This window comes from Channa argus, chromosome 4, assembly GCF_033026475.1.
Source record: "Channa argus isolate prfri chromosome 4, Channa argus male v1.0, whole genome shotgun sequence".
Taxonomy (NCBI): domain Eukaryota; kingdom Metazoa; phylum Chordata; class Actinopteri; order Anabantiformes; family Channidae; genus Channa; species Channa argus.
In genome coordinates, this window is record NC_090200.1 from 26,190,372 (window position 1) to 26,217,883 (window position 27,512).

Genomic DNA, 27,512 nt, shown 5'->3' on the forward strand with positions numbered 1-27,512 from the left:
TGTGTGTGTGTGTTTACGTGCATGCGTGGGTAAGAGAGGGAGACCAAGAGAGACAGAGAGTAGGCTATGTTCCCTTGAGCTTTGTGGACTCTGGTCTCTCACCCTGTGCGAGGAGTAAGGAAGAAAGGACTTTATTAATTCACTACTATGGACCAAAACATGGTGAGAAAACATTTTGTCTATTTCCTAATATACAATATTAACATATAATACATTGTTTTTCCTTTTCGTTTACTTGTTTATACATTACATTTTACACAGACCCAGAGATTTGTTTAACTGTAACATAATGTTAGTATGTATGTTACATAGCAAAATGTAAATAGAAAGAGATTGTAAACAATTTGTTTGGACAAAAAATAAAAACTGACATTCAGATTTGTGTACTGCAAGTGCTCACGCTGTCTATCATATTTGTCTTCCAGGTGATCCCGGTGGTGGCTGCTGTCTTCGTGCTGCTCGTGACAGTGCTGTACTTCATCTTTCAAGACTCTTCAGATGACAAGAATGAGCAACCTGTAACTCTGCAGGACCCCACGCTCAAATATTCACTTCCTCTTATAAACAAGCAGGTAGGGTGCAAACCAGCACATACACGAATCAAAGTGATCGGTTAAGATGTTCTCTGCAGTGTATTTGTACTTTATCAATCCGTTCAGTAATCTGTTACGGTAAAATGTAAATCTGATGATACAACTGTATTTTATAATACAACATTTGTTACTGCTGTTGATTAGTGCAACACAGGAGAATATTGTAAAAACTAGAAGTACTACTACTACTAAAATAATAATAATGCGATAACACGATAGGCGGGAAATTAGTGCTGCTGCCTCACAGTTACAAGGTCACTGGTTCAACTCCACCAACTGGCCGAGGCCTTTCTGTGTAGAGTTTTCATGTTCTTCTTGTGCTTGAATGCGTTTTGTCCAGGTATTCCAGTTTCCTCCCACAGTCCAAAAGCATGAATGTTAGGTTAATTGGTGACTGTACATTGGTTGTCGGTCTATTGTATGTCTCTCTGAGATAGACTGGAGACCTGTTCAGGGTGGACCCCACCTCTGACCCAGTGACAGCTGGAATAGGCTCCAGCTCCCTGCAACCCTGAGAAAAATATGCGGTTATAGATAATAGATGGTTAATAATAATAGATAATAGATGGTTAATAATAAATCTGTAGCCAACTCTCAAACATTGTCTGTTTATATGAGACAATATATCCTGTTCTGTTAAATACATTTTGATCCTTTTAGTTTAGGACAGTTCCATCTCCATTGTGAATTAAACATAATAACAGAGCATGGATCAGTGAGTGAACTACTTTTCTACACACCTCATTTTATTTATTATGAAAGCAAAATATAAAATAGAGGTAGAAATTTAAATGAATGCTCTATCATGGAACTGAAACCTATTTTCACTATTAATGAATATTCTCCACCACATACTGTCAAGAATTTTCAGTGGAACCACATACTATTGTCCATGCAAACTGTTAATTGAGGGGTGACTGTGGCGCAGCAAGGTAGAGCGGTTGTCCACCAATCTCACAGTTGCTGGTTTAATCCCCGGCTCTCTTCTGGTCACATGTCGAAGTGTCCTTGAGCAAGACACTGAACCCCATCTTAGTTGCTCCTGATGAGTGTTGGACAGCTGCATAGCAGCTCCCCCACTGGTGTATGAGTGTGTGTGAGTGTGAATGGGTGAATAAGAAGCAGTGTAAAGCGCTTTGAGTGCCAATAGGTAGAAAAGCACTATATAAGTGCAGAACATTTACATGAACATTTTAATTGTCAGAAGGATGATGTTTTCTGGTCATATGGCAGAAATTGGCCTTTAAGAACTGTTAGGGCAGTAAGTACAGGCTTGTAAGGATAATCCAGTACTATTTATTTGGTTTGGCTTCTTGTGTATGTGTCCTTGTACAGGAAATCAGTCATGACACAAAGAAATTTCGGTTTGGCCTTCCATCTGGAGCTCATATCCTTGGACTACCAGTAGGTACTGGAACACTTCTTGTCTCTTCTCTTTTCATGAAACTTGAACAGAAAGACCAATAAAATCATTATCTGATCTTTCAGATAATCTTGAACTTTGGCAATAAAAGACATTTTAAGCTATGTCTGTGTGCTTAAATTAAAAAAGTAACTAGTTGCAAATGTCAGTATAATATAGCGTAAGCATGGAGAGAATCCTGTGGAGGTGAAAGAATTTCACAGAGTTCACATACTGTACAGCTTGTTCCAATCACAACACAGTCCTAGTGCTTTGCTCGTGCTTCTGTTCCCTTAAACCCACCAGTTCACTTGTCCCCACTGCTCTCTGCACCAGGTCAACACGTGTACCTATCAGCCAAGGTAAATGGCAGCCTGGTTGTCAGGGCCTACACTCCAGTCTCCAGCAATGAGAACCAGGGATATGTTGACCTTGTGGTAAAGGTAATTACAATTATTAACAGTGAATAAAACAACAGACACACACATTAACATAGTTTGGCCAAGAGGTAAACATCAGAGTGTTTTGTGGCAAGACTAAGAAAAAGATGAAAACTTAATTTGGATTTCAAGACACTTTGGAAATTTTTTCTTATAGCTGCATAAATAGAGCATCTTTCACCCTTTTTTTTTAGTTTTCCATCAATTCTCATAGGTGTCATCAGTGTCAGTTCCAGATTAAACAAAAAAAATATTTAAAGTGAAATTTACGTGTTTTCCAAATACCACATTTATGCAAGATAGACTAATTGATGTCTCTTTTGCTACATAGAAGTTTGCAGTTACATTTACTTAAACATTAATCAAACCTTTAAAAGACCAAGTAATTGTTACTTTTATTAGGGCTTCAAACATCCATTATACATAAATGACCACAACAACTAGTGATTGAGAAAGGGCAGATTTTGTTTTATTGCATTGGGTCTGTCAGGTTCTAGGCTTGAATTGTGCCAGGCTGCTCGGACCCCACCTACATCAGGCAAACTGAACTGGTGTAGTAACACCACTGTACCTATGTTGCTTCTTGATTGTTGTGAGTTAACATGATTCAAAGACACTTGGTAAATTGCTTAGGGTAGCTACAGTACGGTGCTAATTTCTGCTGGTTGTCTAAATAAGCAACTGTTTCCATATCAGCTTATAGAATATAGATATTGTCGCCACCAAAGAATTAATACTGATTGAAGCTCAAGCTCTATTATTGATGCTGCTTGTCCCCAGACCTACACCCAGCTCCTCAAACCTTGTCTTGGTAACTAGCAATGCTATGTAAAAAGCCATTTTAATCCTGTAAAACCACTTATACTGTAGGGCAATAACAGATCTAATGTGAGACTAAACCTGTTGTGTTCATCTTGTAACATTTCCAGGTGTATTACAAGAACTGTCACCCTTCCTTTCCAGAAGGAGGGAAGATGTCTCAGTATCTGGACAACATGTCTATAGGAGATACCATTGATTTCAGAGGACCCAATGGACTGCTGGTGTATAAGGGAAATGGTGTGTGTTTTTGTTAGTAATAAAACAAATAATCGGGAAAAACGTGAGATATTTAAGCACTTGCACAGTTGATACCTTCACCAGCAGATGTCAGTGTGATACAGTAAAATCCTGAAAGGTTCAGGCTCCTGCAACACAAACTGAGACCTCCTCTCTTCTCATTAGGTCAGTTCTCCATCCGACCAGACAAGAAGTCGGAGCCCAAGGTTCAGAGATTTAAGCATGTTGGAATGATCGCTGGAGGAACAGGTTCATTTACATTTCTATTCAAATGATATGAAATATTCAAATGTACCATAATGCTTGTACTTTATTCAGAGGTAGACCACAGAGGCTCTGCAGGGTGAAATCTCCTGCTTTTTAAGGGAGAAAAAGAAGTGATTCCTTAATTGCTCTTTGAAGAGCCTCCATCATAGCTCATGCTCTGTACCTGTGCTGCTTTATTCAATGCTGGGGAACAGTGAAAGTAAACGTTCAGGATGAATTGATGATACTTTGCTTGCAGCTTTGCTGTTGACATACTGTTTTTTTGGGAGAAGACATTTCCCTCTTTATTTCCCTCTGTTAGATACAGTATAAATCCTCCTTTGTGGCTTACTGCAGTGTGTTTTTCCATCACAGGTATCACTCCTATGCTGCAGTTAATTCGTAAGATCACAGCAGACCCCACTGACCACACCAAGTGCTCACTCATATTTGCCAACCAGGTCTGCTTTGCAAAGTTTTGGGGAGAAATCTGTCCTTGTGTCTAGTATTTAAGTGCAGTATTACTGCTCATAAATAGAAAATCCTCTGAAGAAATGACATTTCTCTCTTTTGTATGCTCTCCATCAGACTGAAAAGGACATCCTCTTGAGAGAAGAGCTGGAGGAGGTGAAGAAGAACCATCCTGACAAAGTGAAGCTCTGGTATACACTGGACAAACCTCCACAAGGTAAGGCTGCAGGGCTTTCAAATCATTTCAGTTAATTGCTTTAGTTTAAAAGACTGAAAACTATATTTTAAAAAATATATTTTATTTTATTCATTTCAAGCAGCAGCAGCTGTTTTCAGTTATATCATTTAAAAAACACTGTGTGTTGCCTACTAACTAAGGAGAGAGGGGCAACATTAGCAACAGGCTGGTGAACACAGTGGATGATTTAGCAACCGAAGAGCTCCATATTCTTCTGAGCAATCTGTGTGGAGATGATCTAGAACTGGGCACTAATGTGGTGGCCAGGAACAGGAAATGTTGCTCCATACCTGCTAGATATGAGGCAACAATTTTGTGAACATGTTGGCCAGATTAACTTTAAAAGTCCATCGGGTGTCAAATCTAATTCTGTGACATGAAACAAGATTCTTGTATAGCATCAATCTATGTGCACCATCAATAAATTCATATCAACCCGCGAGAGGCTGTTTCTGAAGAAATTTTAATTCATTAAAAGACTGAACTAATTGTATTCTTTACAGTGTCATTATCTTAAAGCTACAATTGCGGGCCTGGTGGCTCAATGGGTCGAGCATTGGTTTGGTATACAGAAGGCCGCCGAAGGGCATCCGGTCTAAACTCTTCAGGCGACCCCTGAAAAGTCAAGCTGAAAGCTCTTGATCTTTTTTGATCTATCTTAAAGCTACAATATGCAGCTTTTTGGGATAAGAATTAATGGATACCAAAACTGAGCCCAATGGGACTCATCGGTACCAAAAGGTTTCAGACAGAAATCTAGAAAAGCATGTTCAGGTTTGGGTAGAGTTCAGTCAGAGAGGCTGACTGACTCAGGTCAGGTTTGGCCAGATGTCTCATTGCTATGCGCAAGGTACACTTTCAAATCAGCAAGTAATGCACTGGGTTTTAAGCTTCTCTGATGGAGCAGATCTTTACTAAAACAATTTTGGAAAAAAAAGCACATTTTGCACAATTAATAATGTGCAAAGAATTGCATATGACAAAATCTAAAAACCTTGACCTTAAAAATGTTGCTTCTAAGACAATAAAAGCATTCTATAACATACTATAGTCCACGTGACTTTTGCAGCAGCAGTAGATTGGTATATTTGCCATATAATGGATGATTACATCACAGATTAATGACTGAGTGACCCATGATTCAATTTATCATGTTACTATCCAGGACATCCATGTGAGTGCAGTGCCAGACTAGATAAAGCTGAATACATTTGGTTTTGCTGAATTTAAGAGTGAGAAACCAAACACAAAAACTCCTCTGCTGGTAGAAAATCCCCGCAGGCTGAAGTGGGAGATGGGTTCAACAAGGTGCTGCAGTAGCTTAGCAAAATGCTCAGGTCTTCATTTGAATAATCCTTAAAGCGAGCAAAAATTATGAGCATAATATAGTTATATAATCGCTGTTTTGAAGGCCTTGTATTCTGTGCTGCGTGTCCTCATGAGTTCTGCACACAGATGTGCAAAAATTCAGCTGTCCTCATTATTCCTATGAAGAGGTGCACTTTCTCTAGGTTAGCAGGGTCATTATTTGGCTGCCTTGGAGGAAAACATGACTATCTGTGGATGAAAGTGCAAGTTAAACGAATCTCTTTGTATTTCTTCTCAATAACTCACAGACACTAGCAGCTGATATCTTTTATCATTTCCCTGAAATAAAAAAAGCAGAGGAGAAGAGATTTGGTTCTCCCCACCCTCTATCACTAGGCTTCCCTCTGCTAAAGCTTAAAAAAAGAGGAAGTGTGTTATTTTAGTCTTAATTTTGTTTTCTGATGAATAGGCCATAGATGTCCTAGTTTTAACCTGCTGCATTTTACTCATTTTCACATGTTGTTGCTGTTAATATACAAAGCTGTGTTCAAAAAGAAACAGGATGAAATTCTGTTCCACAGTCTCTCTGTTTCAACTGGGACTGAAACTACTACTACACTGTCTTTGTGTTTTCCTCCAGGCTGGAGCTACAGTTCAGGATTTGTGACCTATGACATGATCAAAAACCATCTCCCTGCTCCATGCAATGATGTCCTTTTCGTCCTGTGTGGTCCTCCACCAATGATCCAGAATGCCTGTCTGCCGAATCTGGACAAGCTGGGACACAAAAAAGAAAATATCTTTTCATATTAATATAAAGATTGCTCACAGTGCTGCTTGGTAAAGTCACAAATCTACAGATCACTACTCTGTTTTTGTCATTAACAAATGTTGATGACAGACCTATACCATAAAATTGGTACAAAACTGCCATCAAAATTACCCAGTGACATTTCTAGGGACTTCAGCATATCATTAAAGTGCTAATCTATGATGTCCTTTTATACCTGCCAACCCACCAGTCCATTTGAATATAAAACTGTCTTATAGGCCTTATTACATTTTTGGGAAATAAAGATAACATCTAAACAACAGTGCTGATTTATATATATATATTTTTTCAAATGCTGCTCATGTATTTTACTGAAATTACAATTTTCCCAAATGTTTTTACTCTTTTATAGGGTATTCACCACCCAAATAGATAAACAACACTATAATGTACAGTGGGCCTGTATATGTCTTTACAGCTAATAATCATAAAACATAATACACATGTAATCAATAGTATTGTATTGTAATTAGCAAGAATTACAATACTATTAAACTGTCATGTAAGACCAATACCTGTGTCGGCCTTGAGAGCTCAAAGTACTACTACAGAGGCAAACGCATGCAAATTGGCAAATAAGAACATGTCTTTTTAAACGCCAATTTTAAAGCAGGTGCAGCACTTAGGGGAAAAAGTGCAAACAAATCCAAATAGCTGAATGAAACAAATACTGATGAGTTGCAATTACAGAAAACATACTATTAGTGAAGATGTTTTCTTAATTTGCCTTTGATTTGTCTATTTGCCTTTGTTTTCTTGAGTTGCTCTTTGCTCAGCTCTCAGGGCCACCAGAAATAAAACAAAGCTTAGATTTTAAAAAGAGCTTTGTATTTTATCTGTAATATTTTGTCAGGTATGATGCAACAGATGATTCTGAGAAGTAGTTTTGTTATTACCGTACAGTCCTGTAGTTTAAAGTCTATGACGACGCGTTCAAGACCCGCTGGTAATATCTCCGACATCCCGTAAAGGGATCACCGGATCATGGGCGTGATTCTGTTCACCGCCAACATGTCGGCAAAGGAGTTTCTATAAAAGTTTACAGTAAATATATTGTAAGTTCGGGCGCAAAACAGTGAGCAGTAGCAGGAATATGGTGTGTGATTGTAGCGCAGACTTAGCCAAACCTTTTCAGAGTAATTTACTCTGTAGGTTTTTCATGATAGTAGTATTTACGAGCCTAAACTTACCGGTGTCTGAGTGTGAAGGAATCAGTCCGGAGAGATGTCTGGTCTGGGGTCCAGGGCTGAAGCCCGACGCAGTTTTACCAGTCCGCTACTTCTTTATTCAGGCAGTCGATTCAAAAGGAGAAAACATGACTGTGTCACCAGGTAAATGATTAACGTTACACACGCAGCCTGTGCTCCCAAAAAACCCCCCCAAAAAAGCAGACCAAACATCGCCTGACTCTCAGAAAAAGCTAGTGAACGTTAGCTAAAGTGCGACGCCGTTTTGTAAGCTAACCGCAGACTATTGTGGCAACATATTCCTGAATATCATCATCAAACGAAGCTAGCTGTATTTAGCATTAAGGTTACACGTGCCACACGAAACATTTAAGTGCTTTTTAAATTGTCTGTGGTGCCATCTTTAACTCTAGTTTGTTTGATCATATGTCGGGGCTAAATGCCCTGATCAGAATCTAATGCAGTTTTTCCATTAAGCCCTGCTGCAATCTGTGTTACTGAAATGCTGTTCATATGTGGTGTGCAGGAAAAGACACGTTTAAAGTGAAGATAAGCTCATTGGACAAGAAGGAACACATCCGTATCCATGTCTCTCCACCTCTGGACAGAGGAGATGGGTCCTTCTTGGTCAGGTACCGGCTCTACAGCACCTCGCAGCAGGGTCTGCAGTTGGAAATCGTCCACCAAGATGCTGCTGTTGCCAAATCACCCTACATTGTCCAAGGTGTGTGATGTGGCGTTAAACAAAGGCACGTTCACTGGTGAAGTTATTTACAGAGGCAAGAAAAAGTATGTGGATCTTTTTAAATAGTCTGGGAAGAACATGCAGGACTGGGTGTCACATATAAAAAATGCATACACAGTTTAGCGCATGAACCTGACAGCTTTCTTATCTAACCCTGTACCATCTTTAACGTTCAGGTCCAGTCTACCATGAGTACTGTGACTGTCCTGAACCCGATGCCTCAGCCTGGCAGAGCGTCATGCAGTGTCCTGTTGAAGAACCTCAGATTGTGGCAGACTTCAAAACTTTTCCCACAGTGGACCTGGAGCGCCTCCGACAGGAAGTGCCTCAGCGATTCTCTAACAGAGGAGGCCTCGTTCACTATGCCATCATCGATAATCGGGTGTACCGCCGCACTCTGGGAAAATACACAGACTTCAAGATGTTCTCTGATGAAATGCTGCTCTCTCTAACACGGAAGGTAAGACTGTGTGTGTGTTGAAATGATTTGCAATGTTTGTGCACGTCTTCTTCCTACAGGTATGTGAATATTTCTGCCAAGAGACACCACAAGGCATTGTGTGATTACTGATTTCAAAGTCACAGGACTTTTAAATTTGCTCTTGGAGGTGAGGGTTCTTGATGTGGAGTTCTTCATCAATGTTGGTGACTGGCCGTTAGAGACGAGGAGTGCAGACGCTGTTCCAATCTTGTCATGGTGTGGTTCTACTGACACACGGGACATTGTCCTCCCTACTTATGAAGTCACACACTCCACCCTAGAGACCATGAGAGGTGTCACTAATGACCTGCTGTCTGTCCAGGGAAACACAGGTATCTCACACACACACACTTTCTGTAGCAGCAATATAAAATACTGTCGTGTATGTTGTCAGTGTATGAGGAGAAAGTTTATACATTTTTCCTTAGAACCAAGGTTGCTTGGACTCTTATTTAAATCCAAGTCACTGTGACTGAGAAGTGCCATTACTAAAACTGACATTTTTACTCAATACATTTGGAAATTGATGTATATCCAAAAAAGTATTTCAGACATGCATATTGTTATTATACAGACTTATAACAGTTTTTATAAACCATGCTTTGCTTTCCTTTGCATTTACACACAGCGTTTGTGCACAATTGGCGAAGTCTCTATTTTAAATGTTTAAAGTAACATTAAAGATTACTAAAGAGAACAAAATACTAACATTCTTGGATTTTCCTCTTAGCATTTAAATGTTTTGAGGTGTTTGCAGATAGACAAGACATCTTTGTCTGACTTTCCCAAAGCTGTATTTGTGTTAGTGGAGTTTGGGCTAGTCTTAGATTAGTTTGTCTAATAATTAGATTTGTGTGAAATAAAACTGGAATTTGATAGATTTGCATTAACTATGAGTCATAAGATGTAACCACCCTAACCTGAGGCTTAATGTGTCTCTGTGTTATTGTATTGATCTACACCAGCTTATTATTCTTTTATATTTCTAAGTATCAGCTTTTGTTTTGTGCCTTTATTTCTTCGCATTTCCAGTCTTAGTCGGTAATGTTTGGATAATCTCTTTCCAGGACCTCCATGGGCAAACAAAACAGAGCGTGCCTTCTTTCGGGGTCGGGACAGTCGGGAAGAACGTCTTCAGATGGTCTCTCTATCCAAGAAATACCCTGAGCTGCTGGATGCAGGCATAACAGCCTGGTTCTTCTTCAGAGATAGGGAAAAACATGTAGGCAAAGCACCACTTGTTGGATTCTTTGAATTCTTTAAGGTGAGGGGAAATATATTTTATTTCTATAACATGAAACTGCAATATATACATTTATGTGATTCCTAACCTTACTGTTATAAGTGCAGTCAAATAAAATCTTAAGTACTATTACCTGTTCCTCTCTGTTAGTACAAATACCAGGTAAACGTGGATGGCACAGTGGCAGCGTATCGTTTTCCTTACCTGATGCTCGGGAACAGTCTGGTTCTGAAGCAGGACTCACAGTATTATGAACATTTCTACACTCATTTAAAGGCCGCCACACACTACGTTCCTGTGAAGAGAAACTTGTCAGACCTTTTGGAGAAAATCAAATGGGCAAAAGAGAATGATGCTGAAGCACAAGACATTGCTAGAGTGGGTCAGGCAGCAGCTAGAGAGCTGCTGCAGCCCAGCAGACTGTACTGTTACTACTACCAAGTGCTGCACATGTACTCGAAGCGACAAACAGGAAAGCCCACACGACATGCCGACATGGAGCTGGTGCCTCAGCCAGACGACCACACCGCTCTGTGCATGTGTGAGCGAAAAAGCCACAAAGGAGAAACAAACCTGAAAGATGAACTATGATGGAATCTGTCACTAGTCTTTATTTTTTGCCAAAGTTTGTCTGAGACATTCCTGACAAATGAATAGTGAAGGTAATTAAATGTTCGTAATGCTCACGAGAGAATGTGAATTTCACAGTTTACTTTTAAACAGGAAAATTATGATCGGTGCTTTTATTTTGTAGAATTGTCTTTTGTATTGTGATTTTTAAAAAAATGTGTGTGTTTAGCAATGTCAAAAAGTGAAGGTATAATTGCTGCTTTGTAAATGTGCCTTTGCATTCGATATTAGTTATCTTAAAATAAAAAAATTAAAATTTTTTTTTTTTTTATTTGAAATTACAGGTTCAAGATCATAGACATTATATATTTTTATTTTCATTAAGGAAGGTTTTTTTTGTCAAGTCCAGATCTTTTTGGACAACCCCCATACATCTGCCCATACAATTGGTACTATTACTTTCAAAAGACAGATTTTACGGTTCCGTGATGTATCAAAGCTAATATGCAATACTTTCATATTGTAAATCATAAACTGCTCACTACTGCAGCAATTCTAACAGCTCTGTGAAGCTGTACTTTCAGCACACTGCTAACATTATCATGCTGACAATGACATGCGTATAGGCAGTGTCCACCTTAGAAACCTTTTCAACATCAGGGCTGTTACAAAAGGACATACAAAAACCCGGGCAATGACATCTGCAATAGTCTCCAGCACCCCATGACACTAATCAGGTATGAGGTTTAGATAATGAATGACTAGGTGGATAATTTATACACTTTTGCTTCACTGGTGAATGTTTGATAAAGATGACATTTTTAATAGTGTACATTTTCCATCAATGTACTACGTTAACAATATTCAAAGACTACTACAGCTTATTTTAAAAAAAAGACAAAATATAGTTTGGTATGATTTCTGTATTAATATATATTAGAATGTGTTTTCATGCATTGTGTGAATGTTTGTCTAAATTAAATGATCAGTCCCTTAATCTTATATTTCATAGCTACTACACCTATGGTAAAACTACATATGTCGCACTTGCTCAACAGTTCACTTAGCTTTCAATTTAATCCACTGTACTTTCCGTCAAGAACGACGAAACTTCTTATGGAATAAACATGTTTTTATGAATCAGCAAAATAGTTCATGCAAAATGATTTTCCTGAAGCGGCTTTCTGATAATATGCAAAGCATCAATGTAAAAGAAGCCATGATTTAACTCTAGTTTAGATATTACCTAAACACAGAAGGTAGCTGCTTACAAAAACATGGAACCTGGTGCAGTGTGTAAAATCATTTGATACTTATTGCTACTGTATCTAACACAGAGGTTTAAAGAACATATTTCTGTTTCCCAGGTTTGTTTAAATGGGCAGCCATCACTTTCTTTCCGTGTCATGTGAAGATATAACAGTTATTACTGAGGGAGTGATAACAGACAACTGATAAAAGAAAAAAAATGCATTCTTCTAATCTTTAAAAATGTGATAATTTCAGCTTAAAGGAAATGATCACAAACTATCTCTAAAACTGTATCTGACAAAATAAACCTAAAAATAAATATCAGGACAGCACGCACACGTCCTGATATTGTGCATGCTGGTTCGCTTTTAATTACATCTATTGACATGTTTAAATGTCGGTGAGAATGTGTGAATGGCACAAATTTGAGGTCAATGTCAATATAGTTTAGAAATGCGCTAAAGGAAGTATTTGAGTGCAGTATGTTTGTTGTTCTGTTTAAATATGGTTTTTGATTAGTTTCTGTGTCAATTGGAGAATCTGAGCAAATAACCAGTAACAAAAGTAAACAGGACTTTAAATAAACAGTGGGAAGCTCCTCAAGTGAACTGGTGTACTTAGAAACTAAGGCGTGATCCTTTATAACCTCAACATCTTCTATCATCAAATATTATGAGTCCCTTAGTTCAGCTAAATTTAATCATGAGAGTGAGATTATCCTCTGCTTTCTTGGTAACGATAGCCTGCATCATTCCTGAAGGTGTATGGAGATACCTTGAACCTTTGAAGAAGTTTTCGATAAATATTCTATCAATCTTGCACTTCCCATTGGCCGCCTCAATGTTGTTGCTGAGGACACCGTAGATATTCCCCTTGTCGTTTTTCCTCCCAAAGAACAAGAAGAGGGCATAGCAGTCCTTGCCAATTGAGGCACAGAAGTCAACTAACCTCTCATACATATTCTTGTTGCTGGACTCTTTTTGGGCCATCTGGACGGACTCACTACAGGCATCCGGAGCGGCACCATTCTCATCGGCATCCTCCCTCTTCACTAGGTGTAGTACCTGCACGGCGATCTGGATCCGGGGGTTCTTTGTAGGTTTCTCCAGCACGGCCCAGACCCAGTCGGCCCCCAGAAGGATGCGCTGCTCAGGTGTCATTGTTATGCAGTTGAATGTGTCTGTCAAGTTGAGGCTTACACTCTGGGTCATGTAGGTCATCAGGAAAACCTATCAGAAAACAACAAACGACTGAAATGGTTTGAGACCTCCAGTTTGTTAATGATCAACGTAAATCTGTGATCAAAGTACCTACCTGAGTGAGAACCTCGGGGCTTGGGTAGAACTTGTCCTCTGGATCCTTAAAGAGGAGGTACTCCTGTGTTCTGGAGGATGCAGCAGCTATGCAGTCATTGAATATAGGGATAAAATCGCTGGGCTTGGCAACAGGGGGCCTCTTTAGTGTGGAAAAGATGCTTGGTCGAAGGGCCATGTTCTGGTCAAAGAAGGGATGGCTGGAGGAGCTGAGCTTCAAAGAGGAGAATAAAGAGGAGTTCTGGAAGGGGTTAGTCGTGGGCTTGTCAAAGGTCTGGCCCATGACGGACTGATGATAGATGTTGGGAGATCAGAGAGTGGTCTCCCTGATACACTAGAAACAGGATTTGTAGAAGAAAACAGACTGTAATTTGAAGAGAACATATGGTTGGTAAAAGCAAAATGTTTCAAAAGTTTTGAGGTGAAAAAAACCCCCAGCTGTGCCAGTGTTGTTCCACCATATGGTACCGTTGTTCGAAGATTAATATGATAAATATCACTGTTCCACATGATTCTACAAATTCTCTATAGATTGAACAGATACTCACCAATATGGGCCTGGTAGTTAGTGCAGACCCAAGTCCACTACCTGCCTTCTGCTCTTGTCCCTTGCCCTGCTGAGACACACACTGTGTTTATGCCTGTGAAGCTCAGGCTTCCTTCAATGGGATAAAGAGGCTTTTCCATTGCAGGTTTCATGTTTGCATGGGCGTAGTGTTCGTAACTTGTCAAATTTTAGCTAAGTCAACAAAGGATCTTACCTGTTACCTACGGGCCATGGCTCGAGGACCTGGTAGGCCCGAAGGGCTTGATGGGCAAACAAAATGCTTAACTGTCTCTTTTAAATGATGGGAAGAAATGCTGACTTGAAGGTTGGGAGCTTTAACTTTAGCTCTTGTTGGTTACTAGTGTTAAATTTGAAAGATTTACGGGTCACATCTAAAATGTATTGATCTTACATAGGTTTACTTTGTTTACTCCAATAGGAACTCTGATATATATTTAGAGGAACTGTACTACTGTGCTAATGCAATCATATACTGCATGTGTGTACATGTACATCTAACGCTCTCAGAGGTACCAGTCTGTCAAAAGGCTTTTATTTGGTCATATCACAATCTACAGTACTGTCCTATCATACCAGCTTGTTACATAGGTTAGTTACTCTTTCTTCTCTAACTACAGTGTCATTACACTAACGTACACCTGAAACAGTGCTGTACTAGGGCATGTAGAGCAGGGTCCAATGAACCAGAATTTGCGCTGCTACCAGACAAAGCATTTATGAAATAATAATTGCAATTTCTTTAAACATTTTGCACAGAAAATGGATCTGCAGTTGCAGATTCACTTGACTAGACTTGGCTCTATGCTGGGATCGTTGTTGTGCTAAAGGTGAATCATCATACAGCTTTCCATCTCTACAGATCTCTTTAAAGCCCTTCAGAGTCCACTCTGTTGTGACCTGCCAATCAAATTAAATACATTACTTCTCTAAATGTACGTTTTCTTTGTCTTTTATTTGTTTTATTTATATTATTTATTTATATTATTAATATGTTTCATTGGTTTTCATCATGGTTTATTGATGATATTTCTTCTTCTCTAGTCTTTTTGTTCTTTTACTCCTATTTCTGTGAGCATTAGTGTACGTTTGGCACAACTTCTTGCTAATTTCTCCATCATCTGTAAAGATTGACACCAGCAGCTTTGAATTGCATTAACCTGTACGAAAGATGCTATATACACAGATTATCCACAACATTATTACCACCTGGTTGTTTTAATATACAAATATTTAACAAAAATAATAGGAACTAATAAATTCGGACATATAGTGTGGGTCAACCACCTGTCAGCACAGAAAGTGGTTAAAATCAGCTCCACCTTTTCCAACAGTGACTTTTGACCCTTATTTTCTAGTGTTTTCTGTACATAGTTTGCAATACTTATCATAATCAGTATTGTTTATAATACATTGTTTACTCAGTGGAGAACTTTTACATGTGTGCTTTAGGTAAACTGTAGATAATCTTCTTAGTACTTTTACTTAAGTAAAAGATTTAAAGTATAGAAGTTTTTTGGCTAACACTTGAACTTCTACTTGAGTATTGAGTTCATGTACTTCTACCACCTCTGTGTTTCACACAGCTGCATATGGGGCTGTGTACTGTAGCTGCAGACTGCTCACAGTGACCATGCTGTTTTCCATGACATTATTAAGACCGGTATTAATGTTGGGGCTGATTGCTGTAAAACGTTTGACTGATTATCAGAAATTCTGTCTTTGAAACTACCGTATGTATGTATGTGTAGATTATATTTGGGCTTTCGATCAAAGAGCTCAAAACATCCAAATGTACTTTATAAACTGCAAATTATAAATTTGAGGGTAATCGTAACTCTGGTCCTGAGAACAATGAGCAAACTGATGTAACTATTCTTTTGCTTTGTTAATTAGATCTTCTAATGTGCTAAATCCAGACAAAGAAATTATGCTTTGCATATGTTTGTTATTAAACAAGGAATGGCTCACTGGACCCTGTTTACTCTTTAGAATATCAATACAGTACAAAGTTTGTAAAGTACTCAGTGGTCAGTGTGATTATTAGATAGGAACGTTGCATAGTGAAACAAGAAAAGGTGTAAATAAAAAATAGCTCCTAATAGATACGCCCACTGTACAGTCTGACTGTAGAGCGACTAGAGGTGTTACATGAGGTATCAGTGGCTAGTAGCAGTAACTGTAACCAGCCCCACACTGTAGTGTTAGGCCCGAGGCTCGATGAACAGTTCAAATGTGAGGCTACAGGTCCCGCTATAGCCGATTGACAGCATTAGTGAGCCAACAGCATCTGGTGATTGTCCTTCAAAGTAGTGCCATCTGAGACCGGCTCAGCTCCTTCCGCAGCTCGTTCTGGGTGAGCAGGTACTGGAAGCAAAGCATCATTTGAGTGGCAGTTGGTTAGAAAGCTTCAAAGATGTTTTTAACCACTGAAATGAGTTTACATATTTATCTGTAACATATTTTATTCAATGTCAAATTGCTTTAAGGTACATAAGAGTTTTCCAGCACAAGCAGTGCAACATTTTTTAAGGCTCAATTTTTAAGCAACATGTAAGACAAGGATGTCTGAGAAATATGTTCTTGTGTTAGGACAGTAACACCACTAAAAAGGCTTTAGACTGTTTCAGCAAAGGCCGTCTTGGTTTTTGAAAGCTCAGCTAGTAATGTTTAAATATTCTACAAAGAGTTAGTCTTTTAAGTATGAAGAAAACTAATTCCAAGTCAGAGCAAAACAGGCTTCACTGCAGTAAGGGAAAAAACATTAGTCACAACCAGGTATGTGCACAGACCTATGACAAATTTTTTGAAGGTGCCTGTAAAGGTTTGGCCGAGTGGTGGAGGACACAGACGCAGGGAGACAGGAGTATACTACACTCAGTGTGGGATTTATTTACAGGGAACACAAAAACAGAGGATCAAAATGATTTTATGAATGTTTGGGAAATTATATACAGAAACATAAAACAACAAAATAAACCTAAAAGTCAACAGAAAAAAAAAACTAAGCTAGGCCCATTGCTACAGGGCATCTAGCATAAGGTCTACCCCCCCTCCAAAAAAAAAACTCTACTCCACGCCTTATATACCTAGATCTGCTCCTACAAAGACAAACCACTACTGATTAATAATCAATCAAGACAATCTATTAGTTCTTTTCTATAGAAACAAATACAAATGTCTTATATATGTTAACCCAATTTATCCCATAGGGGAAAGGTTAACGTTAAATTTCTTTTAAGATTATTTCCCCTCCCACTTCCTGTTTCATAGTCTGAACCTGTGACCTGTTGGTAGATGGGAGTGGAGACCAGATGAACATTTGGTAAGTATCACAGTAACAATGCTTTTTAGAGGATGTATTAATGGGTTATCTGGTACCTCGAATTTGCCCACACAAATTCAAACAACAATAACAACTCTAGTCTGCCGGCTAGATGGTAAACGTAATAGAATCTTCAGGGATCTAATGAATTTTTTCCCATTACTAGTGTCTCCATTCTCTTGACATATAAACATTTGTATAATTTTGGTATTTTAAAGTACAAGGAAGTATTTTAACCTTTTGGAAAATTTGTTTATGTGAAGCTTAATATCCTGTTCATGTTTGTCTGCCGAAAACAAAACTACATCCAGTAGCATTATATTTGTTCTCTAAACTCATCTCAGTTATTAAAAACATTATTTGATTTCTTTTATTTTAGACATATGTTTTGCTGTATTAAAAAGCGTGGCTGATGGTCTTAAAAAGTTTCAAATTCACATTTACTAATTAAAGGCCCATGAAGAGTCAAAAGAACCAGCTTGCACATGCAGAGCAGGGAGCGCAAAATTGAGTTTTTCAAGAAAATGTTAAGTAAACACTGGTAATAGGAGTAAAATAAAAATAGACATATTTCCAAAATGTCCCCTTTAAGTAAGTAACTTTGTCAGTGATCCAACATGCAGAATTCAAGGCCTGGGTCAACTAGCTTTATAATAGGCACACTATTAATGTTGCTTTCATGCTGTTATATCTCAAAATGTCTGCTGAGAAAATGATCTATTTGTTTGATTAATACAGGCCAATTGCTCTTTTACTACATACAAAAACTGTAACTACTAAATTATATGTTTAATGCAAAATGTCATATATAAACATAAAAAAAAACATGTATAAATGTTTAATCTTCCTAGGTTCTTAGACTATATTTAACTGTGAATAAAATATTCTTCAAATACTAATATAATTGGGTAATATTTTTGTGTTATGTGTTCCTCCCAAGGCTCAGCTGGTTCACTGGAGATGCTGCTTTAGGCTGCTGTTAAAAAGTGGTTTGACATGTTTGTTATCCAAAGCCTTGGAGCACAGTTAGATGACTTCAACAAACAACAGCAGCAAAAGAACTTAAGTTGCCATCTGCCTGACAACCACAAGTAATAAAGTGCCAGCAAGCAGGTTTCACACTAGTAGTTATAGTATTACTTTCTAATTTCCACACAGATCTGTGGTGTTTTAATGTTGTTTCTCCATCAGGACAGATGCCAGAATTTTCTATCTGAGTGACTCAAACTTCTGTTACAACCAATGAGAAGCAGTTACTTGGTGAGTGAATCAGCTGCAGAAGTCATTACCAGCAGCTTGTGTGTGTTGGAGCTTACTGTGAGGTTGCTGATGCTTTCAGACAGAGCTTCTATTTGCAACGTAATGCCTTCTGTGATCGCCTTCTGCAACACACACACACACGCACACGCACACACACAGACAACATGCACAAGGTCTCATGAGCCCATTACTAATCTCCATTACTGACAAACTTGCAGTGAAACAAAAAGGAGTTTCCTAAGGTTTAGTATACTGTATAACAATAAAAATGTTATTGATGTAAGTGAACATCAATCTAATGTATTGTACAATACTGAGTGAAAGCATGAGTATTATATCTGCAGCTGTATTCGTCATACTCAAACATGCAGATGTCATCTTTAGCAGGGTTACCATGGTAATGGTTAGTAGCCATCTCGGCTCAGACTGGTCAGCCAAGATGGAAAGTGTTATCATAAGAAGCCATGGCAGCAACTGCAATGGTGTGGAGGACGACGAAAAACAAGCAGGTTAGTGATTGATGGAGGTTACTGAGACATGATGACTGAATGGCAGCCTAGTGCATTTACTATTAGGTGCTTATTATTTAAAGTAACAAAGAATTTAAATCCTCCACATTTCAATCGCATCAAAAATCTTTTTTCTAAGTTTTGTTTCTCATGTACAGTAGACAACATCTTAAAAAAAAAACACTATTACACTCTAAATGAAAAAAAGAACAAAAATGTCTGTAAATAACAATGAAATGCACTGTTACCTGTCTGATCTTTCTAATTTTTGTGTAGAAAAATAAAACAATCAACTCACACAAAGAATTTAGTTTATTAAATGATTTGATCTTTTGACATTTACATGGCCATATGTAAGCACCCATTACTGGGGCAGAATGTTCTTTGCTATAAAAATACTATTACAGCCAAATATGAAAATAACCATACAAAATCACTACCTCAGGGTTCAAATTAAACATGCTATAGTATCATTTGCTCTGCAGTCACATAAATAATAAATAAAATCCCTCTATAATAACATTATGCAAATATTGCACAAGTTCGTCTCAACCATGTGTCAGAATCAAAGGTGACACAATAACTGACACACAGGTGGTGCACAAATGTTAGAACAACACTATACTACAAGAGATGTCCATGTATACTGTATGGATAACATAAAGTAATGTCACCACAAGAGTCCAAAGAGAGGCTGTGCTCTCTCCTGATGAATTAGATCATGGCACAGGTCTGAGGCTGAGGTTTGGTTAGTTAGGCAACCTACAAGAAATGAAATCAAAATACTTAAATTGTGCAAGGTTCTTGGTTTCAGTACACCCTTCATGAGCAGAAGCTGTAACTGTGAGACAGTCAGGCAGGTTTATCTGGGTGTCTCTGAGTAAGGCACAGGGTCGGGCTTATAGCGGTGGTAAAGGAGTAGGGAGGGAGGCGGACTGAGGTATTAAGGGCTGCAAGCAAAGGAAGTAGAGCAGTAGCAGTGATAGCTGATTGGCTAACTGAAAGCGTGACAGCATAGTTGTCCACGGCATCGCCATGTTGTTGTCACAACAGTTGTCATGGAGATGGGTCAGCTCTGATGTCAAGGAGCCCCACCTGGTCCCTCGAGTGGTCGGACTCTCTGTCGAGGATGGGGCTCAGGCCTCTGAAGCCGGCATAGGGTCGCATCTGCACACCGTTCACCGCAGACTGCTCGGATGGAGGTGAGGACGACTCAATAGGGCATACATAATCTGTGGACTCATCTGACCGTCTTCTCCTAAGCTGAGTCAAGTTAGAGAAGCCCAACTTCTTTGGCTGCAGTCAAATAAGAGAAAGAGACAAAACATCTGACTGTATTTGTATAAACTGAAAGAGACATAATTACTGGTCAGAAATAGTTATTCTGGTGATGATGAGATATGATTTTAGCAAATAGTTAAAATTTGAATGAAAGGGGGATAAGACAAGATCAGTCCAATATTGAGAGACAGACATTTTTTGTGTATACAGTACTTTTACAATGTTATGCATATAAGATCAAGCTGATTAAAACGGTTTGGTCTTTTGCTCTGTATTAATTAAATGTCCTATTTTAATAAGAAATTTTAGATGATACAGATGTTATTTAATGTGCTCTCATGTCCACACTTTCTCTTCCTTCAGAGTACTACAAGCAACAACACACAGTAGCTTTAATTATATGTGTTTACTAAGCTTGCTGACCACTACAGATATCATATGGTTCTGTAGCTGGTCCTTGAGGAGAAAACACACACACACATACAAACAAACACACACAAACACATACACACACCTGTTTTTGTGTATATGTAGCATCCCAGGTTGTATCTACACACAAAACTATAAATAATAATTGCTCATGGAAAACTATACTTTTAGACATAAAAAATTGAGGTGACAAAGGCCAAGTGTGGATTGTATTTTAGGAAGGATTATTTTTCCATTTTTCTTTAGCAGAGCATGGAGGTACTTAAACTGAGGCTGAAGCTGATGACCGAGTCTTAAAGCTGTGAGGAGGAGCAGAGCAGTGCTTGGTTTACTCTGCTCTCACAGGCTTAAAAACACTGTGGGGCTCAGAGCTTAAACTGAGCTCCCACACTTAGCTCTCACTATGGATTAGGTTGCTTTCTCTTACACATGCAGGAAGATAGGAAGGGAGTCGTGTACTTTTATGTTCCCTGTGGGTACTTCCACTTCTACTCCGAGCCACATAATGACACCTGCATTTGTGTTATCTTACCTTGACTTTAGCTGTGATGCTGAGTGGGGTGTACCCTGCTGCCTCAGTGCACTCCCTTTTCTCCTGCTGGGCTTGTTCTCCAACCAAATTATTGAAATTGGTAGTTAAGTGGCGTCTAAGCAATGTTTTCTGTGGAGGGATGTTCAGCAGCATTGCCAGCGTGTCTGAGTTAAATCGAGGCTCCAGCATCTATGAGTTGAGAAATTAGTGTAACATTCTTCCTGTAGCGTTTCTAATTTTGTGTCATAGACATTGTTATTAGATTATTAGAAATTAGATATACAGTACTCACTACCAGTCCTCCGTGCACACCGCTGCCCCTCAGGTTTGGTGCATATTCTGCCAGGTCCACAGATCTCAGCCACTCCATGACTCGGTGGTTGGACCACTGGACCACCTCATTGGGAGTAAACTGGTTCTGTATAGACACAAAGAGGCACAAATGTAAAAATTTGAACATCTCTTTAAATAATAAGGAATAAATAAATATGCACACATGCACAAAGAGGGACTCTCATAATTCAGAGAAGATTGAGCAACATCACACAATTCAACCATTGTCCAAGGTAAATTCAAACTGGATTTAAAAAAATAATGAAATGGAGACTTAGTGTGTAATTGGACACTACAACTATATTTTTAAATGCCCTATGCAATTTAGACTTTGCAAACCAATGGAACAGAACAATGTAAATCTGTATACATACCAGCACTTAAATATTAATTAGCATAAAAACAAGATACATACATGATACAAGATACATCAAAGTGACATAGAAAAGGGAAAATAATGTACAGTATACACAGTATACCAAAAGCTTCACAAGGTCAAACATCCAGGTGAAAGTGTTGTTTTTGAGCAAAATGGACCTTTAAAAATGAACAAAACAGACACACAACACACAATCACACACACCTTCCTTACCTCATTGCCGGGCCTGCGTTTGAGGCAGTTAGGGCTGAAGTTGTTGACATGCAGGACATGTATGGCACACTTGATGCTGAGGTGATGAAGCTGGCTCGTCACTTTGAGAAATAACAAGTCATTCTGAAATGGAGAGAGACAGGGAACAGTAAGTATAAAAGAGAAAGTAAGCAACACAACACTACATGAAAGGATTTTGGTAGTTCTTCTAATAAGTGTATTTCCTTTAAATACTGTATTTTTCTGGTTTGACAAAACATTTAGATGTTAGAGGCCTTCATCACGTGAGTTAGAAACTCACCACAGTGAGGTACTGCAGCATCTGTCCATCCACTCTTCCTTCATTAAACTGATCTTTGTACTGAGGAAGGCCGATGTCGTCTAGCCAACCTACAACATAAAACATCACACTTTTTTTAAGAAGATGAAATTAAACAGAAAGTACTCTCAGTGGATGTCTTTTATTTCACTACATACGATTGACCCAGATATAATCGAGCTCTGCAGACTTCTCAGGCTGCTTGCTGCTCAGTGTCTTGATTGCTAACTGCAGCTTCTTCCTGTGGAGTGGATTCTTTATTGCCAGCTCCTATAAAGACAGAAACAAAATCACCTGTCACCTCAGATTTACGTGTAAAAGTAAAATACATTTTTTCAATTTGAAACCCCTTTTACAGAAAAATTGGGATGCTGTGTAAAATGTGAAAACACATCCAATTATTTGCAAATCATTTGAAACCTATTTTCCAGTGTAAATAGTACCATGACAACATGTAAAATGCTTTCATTGGTTTTTTAAAAAATAGCTCATTTTGAGTTTGATGCAACACTTTCCAAACAAGTTGTGTCAGGGGCAACACAAGACTGAAACAGTTGTGTAACATCTCACAGCTAATGAGCCTAATTGGCAACAGGTCAGAATCCCAGAGAAGAGTTTCTTTCTTTAAACTTGAATTCTTCAGGGAAAATTTGCCAAGAGGCTTGTCATTGTTCAGGAATGCCCTGATCACATTTACTTACAACCACAGTCCAACGTGTGGCCACTGAGGACCTCTACTGGAGGCCACTGCCCTAGTCTTTCTGTCAGAGGGCTGTGATTTATATCTCTGTGCACATGGGGCATGGCCAAGAAACAATATTGAATGGTTGTTATCTTCAGGCCATGAGGCAGCACTTCTTTAAAAACACACATAGTTTTGTTGTGGAAATTTCTGCATAGGCTAAGGAACAGTTTCAAAAAACCATTGTTAGTGTCCACAGTTTGTTACGGTATCTACAAATGCAAATTTAACTACAATCCAAAGAAACAACTGTACATAAACAAGATCAGAAGCCCTGCTGAAGAGAGGAGGAAATGAGAGGGACCATCTGACTTGTTATCAGCACAAAAGCAAACATCTGTGATGCTGCAGTACTACACATGGCATGAGTAACTGTTACATTACAGGATAATTTTAGTCATTTTCTAAATCAATCTTATTTTCCACAATGGCCATATATATCCATATAGTTAGGTTAGTTGTTGGTCTGCAGTTTGGGTTCACTCGTTGATGGCACAAACCGCCGTTGCGGACCAAAAACTAATAAAACACGGCAGCCCGACACATTGCTCTACTGGATGACAACGTTTTTGTCTTGCTTATTTCAGAAACACAAAGCAAACAGCATTCTGCACATTGTAAGAGTCCAGGTGCTAAATTGCCTTGTCTGTAGTCCAGACCTGTCACTTAATAAAAACGTTTAGAGCCTTAAGAAGTAAAAGTAGGCTCCTATCTGTTGAGCAACTGAAATCCTCTATAAGCCAAGAATGAAAAAACATATTTTTTTAAATGAAAACAACTGGTCATGTCAGTTCCCTAAAAGTTACAGAGTGTTAAAAGAAGAGATGATGCAACACAGTGATAAGCATGCTGCTGTCGCAACATTTCTTTAGTGTGTTTCTAACATTAACTTTATAATGAGCAAATATTTTTAAAAAAATAGTCAGTTTCCACCTTTACTATTAAAACACTATTTGCTATAAAAATAGGTTTCAAATAAATTGCAAATGAATGCATTCTCTTTTTATTCACAGTTTACACAACATCCCAACTAGTCTGGAATCAGGCTTTGTAATGGACAGTGTGACAATGTTGAAGGCGAAACTAAAGAGGAGGTTAAAAAGGAAAGACGGGCATTACTAAATGCTAAATGGAATGACATGTGATTGGCTGGATGAGGGAATCCTGTAAGCTAGAGAGGTGTCTCAGATAAACCTTTTTTTAAAGGAATATATTTTACATAAAGCGTATGTGGGAGTACCTTTTCTAGTTCTTGTGGGGTGGCTGACAGTAGAGTCTGACCACTGGCCAACCAGTGGGATCCATGGCTGCTGTACTGACCAAGTCCAATGTCCTCAAGCCAACCACATACCTGCTCTGTGCTCCATTTGGCAAAAGGCATCTTTAGGTCTCTGAAACATCAGAAAGAAAACAAACATGTTTTAAAGGAGACTTCTGCATTTAGAACCAAATATAATATGAAAACAAATCTAAACAGTAATCTAAAGCAGAGAGGAGCTAAACACTGATTGAAGCATTCTTTTCCTCTGTCCTCAGCAGATCTACCGTGTGTTCCCTGAACAAGCCAGTCTCGATCCAGCTGTGGCTCTGAAACCTCCCCTCTTGAACTCTCCCAGCTCTGGGTCATGAGCCTGGACAGGGCTACCCGACTGGCTGCGCCGGATCCTGAGAACAACAGAAATACTAATAAGTATGTGAAGGAAAACTGGAAGGAGAGACAAATACTGTGAGAATAAACAAAACTGAACAGGGACATGTATTAAAATGTTCACATGAAGTAAAACAAAGATGCTGGTAATGTCCAAGTGCCACACAATATGTGTGCAACTTACCTCCCCCAGAGTTTCTTAATGCCCCTGTGAGCCTTTCTGTTTTCTGGTGAAACAGGAGAGTGTTGACCAGAGTCCACTCCAGAGGACAGAGGGGACTGGTCTGACAGGATGCACTCTTCCAGCTTCTCTGGACCCCCTGCCAGAAGAAAAAACAACATCACACCAAATATGATTACTGAAATCTGGAAAATCCAAAAGAAAACTGGTGTCCTTTAAAGTGATGTAAACCAAACTCTTAGTTTTATGCAGTTCATAAAGAATTGTCTCACACTGATGTTTTACATGCTATGACATATACAGCTAATAATCCTTTAATTTCAGTATACCTGGCCAGTACAATAACGAAAAAAAAAAAGGCAAGTAACCTATATAGTAACACAGAATAGCAGGGGTCCAATACCCACCAACATCATAGAGGTCATGTTTCCCAGGAGATCCTGAGGCAGAGGATGTTAGTGTAGTACAAAGAAAGCAAGCAGAAAGAAAGCCAGCGTCAGTCATGCCCTCTTCATCTCCAAAATAAATGTCGTACTATATGCATGTCATGTGTGTAAAGCACCAGCATGCAAACTTAAACCCCAGAGGCTCGCAGGTGTCAGGAAAAACTTAGACAAGATTAGGTGTGCTTGTTTACATGATATTTATTTGGCGGATACTACAGCATTTGCCTTAAATTCTGTATAAAAGGTCACTTGGGTCGATAGGATGACCTGAAGAGCAATGAGAGCATCTCCACAGCACATACTGTTGCATGTAGAAGTTTTGTCCTGTTTACTTGCTCCTTCTCAGTAACATGCTGCTTCACACTGTCAGTAAGAGCCAGCTGGGTGAAGCAGGGACAGCAAAGAGGGCGGTGATGTCAGGTTGCATCCTTGTTTGTTTACTTTGAGATGTCTGAGCTAGCTGAGCTGCACACATCTTTAAGCTTGCATTCCTCGCTCTCTGATTCCCCTCCTGCTTTAAGCTGTGGCTCTGTGTCGGCGGATACATGGGTGGATCTGTGCTTATATGTCTGTTAGCTTTAAGTGCGTGTGTGTTGCTGATCCAAGAGAGCCCAGCATTATCTTCGACAGCTCTCTGAGTCATGAGGGAGACCTAATAATCCTGGCTTTACAGTTGCTTGATCCTCACTGAAAACATTTACTCACCCTGACTCAACTCACCTCTGATGTTTGACTGTGACAATCTTGCTTTGTTTAGGGAGGTAACTGACCTAAATTGTGCTTGTCAGAAGAGGTTTGTTTGTGTGATAACAGAGTTCACAGCAACAACATTAGCATATTAGGACAAATCTCCTGAAACTCCAAGTGTTGACATTTGAATTTTTGTGTGAGTATACAATACCTAAAGCCGGAGCGCTGGCGCTCCTGCAGCGAACTGCAGCCAGAACACAAACAGAGACATGAGCAATCCCACAGCATAGCAGACAGGAGGGGAAGAGAAGTAGAGAGGGCACAGAGGTGAAGTAGCTAGAGTTAGCAGACAAAAAGTTTTGTTAATAAGCAGTGTACTCTGTTAGTTTTCTAGGTTAAAGGATCAATACACCCAAAAACCAGTTTCTTTTATTTTGCATTTTTGTCAAGATTTGGATAAGAAGATAGTACTGCTCTGAATAAGCGACAATCAGCAGGCCATTATCTAAGCTTAGCATAAAGTGTGGAAATAACTGGTCTGGCTTTGTCTGAACAAAATCTGCTATTTCTTAACTGGATATAATGACCAACCATTTGCCACCAAATGAAAATAGAATAATAAGTCCACTTAAAAAAGTCATTAATAGACAAACATTTCTCTACTGCGAAACACAGAGAATGGCTGAAACACAGATACATTGGACAACTTACATCAGCATGACAGAGGCTTTTGCATGTAGCCCTATTGCAATTGCTGGAAGAATCATGGTGTGTTCGATTAAATTAACCCAGAGCCGAGCTCGTCTGTTTGCATGACAAACTGTGTGTGTATGCATGTATGCGTGTTTTACTTTTTAATCACTTAAACAAATTGGCTTTTTTCTGCTGATTCCAGCTTTTTTGTTTTAAGGTAAAACAAATAGCTAGAGACTGGATTCAAAGGTGAACCTGGTCTTATGCCTTAGTTCCTTCCCAAGAGTAGTTCAAAAACGCAATAAACAAAAACAGCTCATTGTTTAGCTCATAGGGGCAGCATGGTGGTAGAGTGGTTAGTGCTGGCGAACTCGAATGACAGCTGGGGTAGACTATACTAAACACGATAGGCGGTTACAGATAGTGGATGGATGAATGGATGGATGGGTTACTCGTTTTAGTAAAACAATCACTAAGAAAATGAAAATGTTGGGCAAGATTTGTATCAGATTCCAACCTAAACCCTTAATTTATTTTCACACGTGTAGACAGCACAAAATTACTTATATTGCAAGACGTAATGTTATT

General features: G+C 38.9%; 4 protein-coding genes and 1 long non-coding RNA gene across 37 annotated transcripts in view; 2 read left to right on the plus strand and 3 right to left on the minus strand.

Moving 5' to 3' along the window:
- Positions 1 to 5: 5 nt before the first annotated feature.
- cyb5r2 (cytochrome b5 reductase 2) lies at positions 6 to 6,851 on the plus strand. Its single transcript, XM_067502867.1, has 9 exons — positions 6 to 162; positions 426 to 572; positions 1,929 to 2,001; positions 2,332 to 2,438; positions 3,365 to 3,494; positions 3,660 to 3,743; positions 4,116 to 4,201; positions 4,329 to 4,428; positions 6,398 to 6,851. Exons 1-9 carry the CDS (start codon positions 148 to 150, stop codon positions 6,568 to 6,570), a joined length of 915 nt encoding a protein of 304 aa, XP_067358968.1. The 5' UTR covers positions 6 to 147; the 3' UTR covers positions 6,571 to 6,851.
- On the minus strand, positions 3,787 to 7,919 carry LOC137126278 (uncharacterized). Its single transcript, XR_010914297.1, has 3 exons — positions 7,780 to 7,919; positions 7,486 to 7,618; positions 3,787 to 6,534 (listed from the first exon to the last, which is right to left on the minus strand). It is a non-coding gene; the product is annotated as an uncharacterized lncRNA (long non-coding RNA).
- Positions 7,003 to 11,134, plus strand: poglut3 (protein O-glucosyltransferase 3). The gene is made up of 6 exons (XM_067502864.1): positions 7,003 to 7,920; positions 8,303 to 8,500; positions 8,698 to 8,981; positions 9,130 to 9,334; positions 10,070 to 10,266; positions 10,396 to 11,134. The coding sequence occupies exons 1-6, from the start codon at positions 7,683 to 7,685 to the stop codon at positions 10,834 to 10,836; spliced, it is 1,563 nt and encodes a 520-aa protein (XP_067358965.1). The 5' UTR covers positions 7,003 to 7,682; the 3' UTR covers positions 10,837 to 11,134.
- Positions 11,135 to 11,267: 133 nt separating this feature from the next.
- On the minus strand, positions 11,268 to 13,662 carry rep15 (RAB15 effector protein). The gene is made up of 2 exons (XM_067502868.1): positions 13,381 to 13,662; positions 11,268 to 13,295 (listed from the first exon to the last, which is right to left on the minus strand). The coding sequence occupies exons 1-2, from the start codon at positions 13,660 to 13,662 to the stop codon at positions 12,753 to 12,755; spliced, it is 825 nt and encodes a 274-aa protein (XP_067358969.1). The 3' UTR covers positions 11,268 to 12,752.
- The window catches only part of ppfibp2b (PPFIA binding protein 2b), an 86,303-nt gene continuing 72,365 nt past the window's right edge, over positions 13,575 to 27,512 (minus strand). For 16 of the 33 annotated variants that reach the window (XM_067502835.1, XM_067502829.1, XM_067502830.1 and 13 more), the window contains 14 exons: positions 26,443 to 26,475; positions 25,503 to 25,535; positions 25,099 to 25,234; positions 24,812 to 24,931; positions 24,507 to 24,657; positions 22,683 to 22,794; positions 22,507 to 22,595; positions 22,197 to 22,328; positions 21,573 to 21,698; positions 21,281 to 21,469; positions 20,134 to 20,334; positions 18,586 to 18,651; positions 13,928 to 13,996; positions 13,575 to 13,713 (listed from right to left, as the gene is read on the minus strand). In XM_067502835.1, the coding sequence (XP_067358936.1) occupies positions 13,690 to 13,713; positions 13,928 to 13,996; positions 18,586 to 18,651; positions 20,134 to 20,334; positions 21,281 to 21,469; positions 21,573 to 21,698; positions 22,197 to 22,328; positions 22,507 to 22,595; positions 22,683 to 22,794; positions 24,507 to 24,657; positions 24,812 to 24,931; positions 25,099 to 25,234; positions 25,503 to 25,535; positions 26,443 to 26,475 (1,481 nt within the window). In that variant the 3' untranslated portion in view covers positions 13,575 to 13,689. Of the gene's footprint in view, positions 13,714 to 13,927; positions 16,312 to 18,585; positions 18,652 to 19,332; positions 20,335 to 21,280; positions 21,470 to 21,572; positions 21,699 to 22,196; positions 22,329 to 22,506; positions 22,596 to 22,682; positions 22,795 to 24,506; positions 24,658 to 24,811; positions 24,932 to 25,098; positions 25,235 to 25,502; positions 25,536 to 26,442; positions 26,476 to 27,512 lie in introns of those variants that run through there. The other 17 variants (XM_067502833.1, XM_067502836.1, XM_067502834.1 and 14 more) reach the window with 8 other exon arrangements.

Bases quoted from the DNA above. Each gene is read 5' to 3' on its own strand.
- cyb5r2 (XM_067502867.1), top strand. The intron at 573-1,928 runs GTAGGGTGCAAA...GTCCTTGTACAG, and splicing joins TTCCTCTTATAAACAAGCAG to GAAATCAGTCATGACACAAA. The intron at 4,202-4,328 runs GTCTGCTTTGCA...GCTCTCCATCAG, and splicing joins CACTCATATTTGCCAACCAG to ACTGAAAAGGACATCCTCTT.
- poglut3 (XM_067502864.1), top strand. From the start codon at position 7,683: ATGGTGTGTGATTGTAGCGCAGACTTAGCCAAACCTTTTCAGAGTAAT. The intron at 8,501-8,697 runs GTGTGTGATGTG...TTTAACGTTCAG, and splicing joins ATCACCCTACATTGTCCAAG to GTCCAGTCTACCATGAGTAC. The intron at 9,335-10,069 runs GTATCTCACACA...ATCTCTTTCCAG, and splicing joins GTCTGTCCAGGGAAACACAG to GACCTCCATGGGCAAACAAA.
- rep15 (XM_067502868.1), bottom strand. From the start codon at position 13,662: ATGGGCCAGACCTTTGACAAGCCCACGACTAACCCCTTCCAGAACTCC. The intron at 13,296-13,380 runs GTAGGTACTTTG...GTTTTCTGATAG, and splicing joins GCCCCGAGGTTCTCACTCAG to GTTTTCCTGATGACCTACAT.